The following is a 6,296-nucleotide window of genomic DNA, read 5'->3' as shown; positions in this document are numbered from 1 at the left end:
ATAAAATCGAAGAAATGGAATAATAACAAAAATTAAACATAAAGTTTTAAATTTACTAATTTAAAGTTCATGGTGTTATTTTTTATATAATGCGCTATTATTATTAAGTACGTTAGAAAATTATCACGTATGTATGTATTTTGAATTAAACTTACTATTTTTTAGAAATATTAAGGAACATCAAAACAAATATAATTAACTATATAAATTGAAAAAACTAGTTATAAATTAAATTTATTATACAAAATATAATGATGAAAGGGTAAATTGGACAATCATCGTTTTATCATAACATATCCTAATTATAATTTTATCTATTATTTCGCAGCCTATAAATTACTTTAATAATCACAATAAAATTTATTTATATAACCCTCTCATTTAAAGTAAATGCAACATTATTAATTGATTATAAGAAAAACCGCGGAATTAACTATATAATAAAAAGTTGAATTTGAAGTAGGCATAATTTAATTGAACGCAAATGGATGTTTTTTAAACAAGGATGATTCCTTCACTCTTTAATCAAACTTTATATTAATTCAAAAAAGATCATAATTTATGCAAATATCTGAGCTTGGTCAACAACTTATGAAAAGTTGGAAGAACGTGAACATAATCAACTCGTAGATGAAAGATCAGTTGCAAAAGCCAATGGAAAAAGTTGACAAGCAATTCATATATTTGGTGAAAGAACACAAAATCTATGTCCCAACTCTTCACGAGATTTGGCCATTTGATGATAGAGAATTTCTCCTCAAATCTAAGTTAAATTAGAAATCAGCAAAGCAGATTATACTTTAATGGAAATTTCAAAAACTTGGAGCAGGAAATCTAGAGCATCTCGTATCTCTTTACTTCAGAAAATCTTGAAGAGCAAACCACCATGTGTAGCAAAGAACGGGGCGAATACCAGCGATTCTACAGCCATAAGCTTGATAAGAATGTTCAACGAGGGCCCAGATGTGTCCTTAAGAGGATCGCCGACTGTATCTCCGATTACAGCAGCCTTGTGCGGATCAGATCCTTTAGGACCGAGAGTTTGAGCATGCTCTGAGGCACCGGCCTATAAGTTGTGGGATCAAGATCATTAAAAAAATTAAGTGAATTAAGCTTTAGATTCAGCTATCACGTGATTAAAATTTGGAACAAATCTTTACCTCGATGTATTTCTTGGCGTTATCCCACGCACCGCCGGTGTTTGAGGCAGAGATGGCGATCTGTAACAAACAAATTGGTCAAAAGATTTTCCTGTTCAAAAATGAAACTTTGAAAAGAAATAAATACTACTTAGTATTATGAATCACATTCTGAAGCTATTTCAGTTTGAGGACGTGTCTCCTTGCCTGCCCCGCAGAAAAGAATGATAAGAGTCCGTAAAACCTAATAAAAGGATGGACTAGCGGGCGGGGTACGGCCCGTCAGATATCTAGGGTGGGTGCTGTACTGATTTGTATATACAATTTCTCTAGTAATTGAAACAAGATTTTCATTACGAATCAAGTAATTTTCTCGGATGGCAGTAGATTTCCCTACTATCTGGGAATGCTTTCTACATAAATAGCGTCCTCGTACTTTGTTTTCCTTTCATTTGTTTGCCTTTTCTTCCAACCAGATACGAAATTAATCTCTACTAAGAAATTTAATAAAATAAATATCCTAGGATATCCCGATAAGATGAAGTACGTTTCAATCAATTTACCTGAACACCAGAGACGAGAGATCCAGCAAGAACACCTGAAAGAGTTTCCACACCAAAGAAAATACCGACAATAAGGGGTGTGAGCATGACAAGAGCGCCAGGAGGGACCATTTCTCTGAGTGACGCATCAGTGGATATCTTAACACAAGTTGCATAGTCCGGCTTTGCAGTGCCTTCCATAAGACCAGGGATAGTATTAAATTGCCGACGCACTTCTTCAACCATCTTCAGAGCAGCACTGCCGACGCTCTTCATGGTCATTGCCGAGAACCAGTAAGGAAGCATAGCACCAACTATTAAACCGATGAAAACTTTTGGGGTCAAAACATCTACGGTTGAGATGGCAGCACGGCTCACAAATGCTCCAAAGAGCGCAAGAGACACTAGAGCAGCAGAACCGATCGCAAATCCCTGAAATTAGGAGCAAGGATCGATATAGAAAATACTAAATGGTTATCAAGGTTGTCGATATAAGAAACAAGTACCTTCCCGATAGCTGCAGTAGTGTTTCCTGCAGCATCAAGGGCATCAGTTCTTTCTCGAATTCTATGACTCATGCCTGCCATCTCAGCAATACCACCAGCATTGTCGCTGATGGGGCCATACGCATCAATAGCAAGACCAGTGGCTATGGTGCTAAGCATTCCAAGGGCAGCCACTGCAATTCCGTACATTGCAGCAAAGGTAAAACTGACAAAAATGCTAACTGCTATGGCAAAAATTGGAATAATAACTGATTTGTATCCCAATGCAAGGCCAAAAATAATATTGGTGGCTGCTCCAGTACGGCAAGAGTCAGCAACATCTTGCACAGGACTGAAAACAATGGAGAGACGACTTAATCCATTTACTTTATAATTACTTTACACAAGATAACTGTACAAATATATACCTATAAGCATTGCTTGTATAGTACTCTGTGATAAATCCAATGATCAGACCAGCCCACAAACCAACAGCAACACATAAGAACAACTGCCTGCAACATTCGGATAACGATGTCAAAGACTTAAATGAATTAAGAAAATGGTACACACGGTAAATCTATGCACATTATTTATGCAAAAATCTTAAAGAGGGGAGACTGGAGAGCCATTCAAACATATTACAATGTTCTCTTCGTGGAAAACAATAAGCTTCCAAATTTGAACTGGTACTTATGAGATTGTATATATGCATTATATGAAAGGAACGGAAATTAGATGTAAATTAAGGTAAACAATGAAAGCAAAGCCATCAAGAAATTTGGGGCCACATTGAACTCACCAGCTTTTGACATCTTTCTGGGTTCCAAAATTAAATATCGTGAAGGAGGACGGAAGGGCAATGAAACTGACAAGAGCAATACCAACTGTCATGAATACAGTGGAGATGATAAGTTGCTTCTTCAATGCTGGCTCGATTTCGTTGACAGCCTTGACTTCAAAGAAATCAGTTGCAAACAAGGTGGTCAACAAACAAACAAGAATTCCAACGGCGCTGACCAATAGAGGATATAACATAGCAGTCAAGTCATGATTGATCCCAAAAGATGAGATTGAAGCCACAACAAGGGCCGCACAGGAGGATTCTGCATATGAACCAAATAGATCAGATCCCATACCAGCAATATCCCCTACATTGTCTCCGACATTATCTGCAATGACCTGCAACATTCATCAAATAAAAGTTTACAATTCAAGAACAAAAAATTCCCAGAAACTATTATCGCTATTTTTACTGTAGCCATACAGCGGGATTCCTAGGGTCGTCCTCTGGAATGTTCCTTTCAACTTTTCCCACGAGATCGGCCCCTACATCGGCAGCTTTCGTATAGATACCTCCACCAACTCTGCCAAAGAGAGCCATTGAAGATCCCCCAAGTCCATAACCAGTTATAGCCTCAAACAGGCCTTCCCAGTCATCACCATAGTATAACTTGAAAAGGTTGATGATAATATACAAAACTAAAAGGCCATTTGCCGCAAGGAGGAAACCCATTACTGCACCAGACCTAAATGCAACTATGAAAGCCTTTCCAACACCCTTCCTAGCCTCCAATGTAGTCCGGGCATTGGCATAAGTGGCAATTTTCATTCCAAGAAATCCAGAAACCAAAGATGTGATGCCACCAAGAAGAAATGATATGGTACTAAAGACAGCTGTTGCTAGAGCCGGCTTGCACAATTTGGTGCTGTCAAACGTACATGATTGGCTCTTTGTACTGAATCCTTCCACAGAACCAAGGAAAAGGAAGACCAATATGGCAAAAGCAACCATGAAAATGCTAACATACTTGTACTCGGTAAATAGAAATGATGTTGCACCTGTGACATCACAATTAGCTTATAAGACTGGGAGACAAATTAATAAGCAAATATTTGACTTTCTTCTAAACATATAATGCTGCTGCTCGGGAGAAGACAATAGAAATTCAAGATTGAAAACATTATTAGTTTCCGGAACTCGTCACTTGCGCTCGCATTTTAGTTATGAAGAAATCATTTAGCCTGACAAATCGTTTTGAGATCATTTCTACCACGTGGAATAACAGCAATATTTAATGCATGCCATGCCTAGGTACTTTTCACTGACTAATTCATGCTATAATTACCTTTTCATGCCGGAAATAAGTAATCTGCAGAATGTTACTAGTCAACATGGTATATACCGTTCAGACAGAAATGGCGCAGAGTACAAACATTCAGAAAAAAACTAAGAAAAAAGAAAACTAGAAAAGAAAAGGAAAACACAGAAATCCAATCGTAAGTAGGGCTACAAGAGCAATTTTATGCCAACATAGAAATAAACGTGTAGTGACGTAGAGAAATTATACGTGTATATTAATAATAAAACCTCTAGAAACAAATAAAAAGAAATCTAATCTGAACACGGCTCACAAGCTTTGACATGGTAAAATTGACACCGACACTTGTTATCAATTATCAAATTGATGTATGAAAAGGACAACTATTAATAATGTGAACCAACGCCTAAGTCTCGACACGTGTGAATGAAGAAAGCATCACAATAAACAGTAGCCACAATTATGTTTAACAACGAAGTATGATCATGGATCCTTTTAGAAGATCCACGTCATAGGCTTGACAAGGAGGAAAGGAAGAGCATCAGCTAGCAAGACGCGTGCTAAAAAATTGATCTTCCATTTTCACATGGACGGAGATATTAAAGGAAATTTAAAAAATGGCAAAATACATATACAAAATAGCACGCTATCTTTTCCACCATGAAAAAGGAACAACAGGAAAATCAAAGAAAAAAAGGAGCCAAAACAACAAAAGGGAAATAAACTCATGTAAAACTAAAGATTTCAACCAGGGATTCGAGGTTGCTAAAGGCATACGCAAACGCCGTTTAACATAAAAAGATCTGAGTTATAATCCAGGTTTCCCAGCTAGAATTATAAAAAATGCAAACTTTTCGTGCAATAGCGTACAATTAGAACATAATATTGAATAGCACGAGGAATATAATAAGTTTATAAAGAAATATTTTGAGACTGTAAAGAGCCACATACATATTACTACATACTTTAACCAATCGAAAAAAATAAGGTGAGAAGCAGCCATAACCAAAAGGCCAAAAGCAAAATCTGCCAAACCATCCTCGAAACCAAGCAAAACCCATATCCTCAGCCATAATATAATTCAGACCGAATGCTCAACTCTCCTTCGTAAAAAAAAAATCCCCTGTCTCAGGAATATCAACAAACATAACCGATGCACAGAATATATAAAAACAACTATACCTTCAGAGATGGCTGATTGGATTTCGGCGCATTTCCGAACAATATCATGCTCATTGGAGCCTTCTTCCTCCTCTATGAGAGATTCGCTGAATCCATTCTTGCCGTCGCCGGAGCTAGATTTATCAGCTGAAAGCTTCACCTTCGAAACCAGCATCCATTGGAAGAGGGCGAAGCCGATGCCCACGACCGCGCAGAGGGGTATGATGATTTCAGTGGCGAGATCCGGAAGCAGCGTCGACTCACCCATCTCTTCTTCGCGTGCAGAGGGATTCGCGTGGGAACAGATATGGGGGCAGAGAAAGAGGGAAAAAAATGTGTGTGTGGATGTGGAGAGCGAGCCTGAATTTATGCGGTGAGAGGGGTGTGGAGAAATCCTAGATTTTTCTTCCAATAAAATGCTTTATTAAAAAATTCAATTTGTTTTATTCATTCCTTAATTAATTTATTTAATCATAACCAAAAAAAAAAATTAACTTTTTTGTAATTATTACATCATCCGAGTGATTACATTAATTTACCGGTCATATCCAACTTTTTAATCATGGGATAAAGTTGATAAGAATAGAAGTTTAATAAAAACTCGTGTGAGACGATCTTACGAGTCTATTTTGTGAGATGGATATCTATTTGGGTCTTTCATGAAAAGGTATTATATTTTATGCTATAAGGATTATTTTTTATTGTGAATGTAGGTAGGGTTGACTCGTCTCACAAGAGATCTACTCTATAAGTAAAGTTCACATTATGATTAAACGATTTTTACAATTAATGAATACTAATATTCTCTAAATAATAGTAAAAACTTGTGTGAGACGGTCTAACGGGTCGTATCTGTGAAACTGATCT

At 37.0% G+C, this 6,296-nt stretch overlaps 1 protein-coding gene across 1 annotated transcript; it reads right to left on the bottom strand.

Annotated features, from left to right (window-relative positions):
* Positions 1-655: 655 nt before the first annotated feature.
* LOC140825401 (pyrophosphate-energized vacuolar membrane proton pump-like) lies at positions 656-5,803 on the bottom strand. Its single transcript, XM_073187155.1, has 8 exons — positions 5,451-5,803; positions 3,434-4,008; positions 2,969-3,348; positions 2,595-2,681; positions 2,188-2,518; positions 1,703-2,113; positions 1,161-1,220; positions 656-1,066 (listed from the first exon to the last, which is right to left on the bottom strand). The coding sequence occupies exons 1-8, from the start codon at positions 5,695-5,697 to the stop codon at positions 860-862; spliced, it is 2,298 nt and encodes a 765-aa protein (XP_073043256.1). The 5' UTR covers positions 5,698-5,803; the 3' UTR covers positions 656-859.
* Between the last annotated feature and the right edge of the window lie 493 nt (positions 5,804-6,296).

Source organism: Primulina eburnea, chromosome 3 (genome assembly GCF_022965805.1).
Source record: "Primulina eburnea isolate SZY01 chromosome 3, ASM2296580v1, whole genome shotgun sequence".
Taxonomy (NCBI): Eukaryota; Viridiplantae; Streptophyta; class Magnoliopsida; order Lamiales; family Gesneriaceae; genus Primulina; species Primulina eburnea.
The sequence above is the reverse complement of the archived record's forward strand: the minus strand, read 5'-3'. Positions and strand labels throughout refer to the sequence as shown.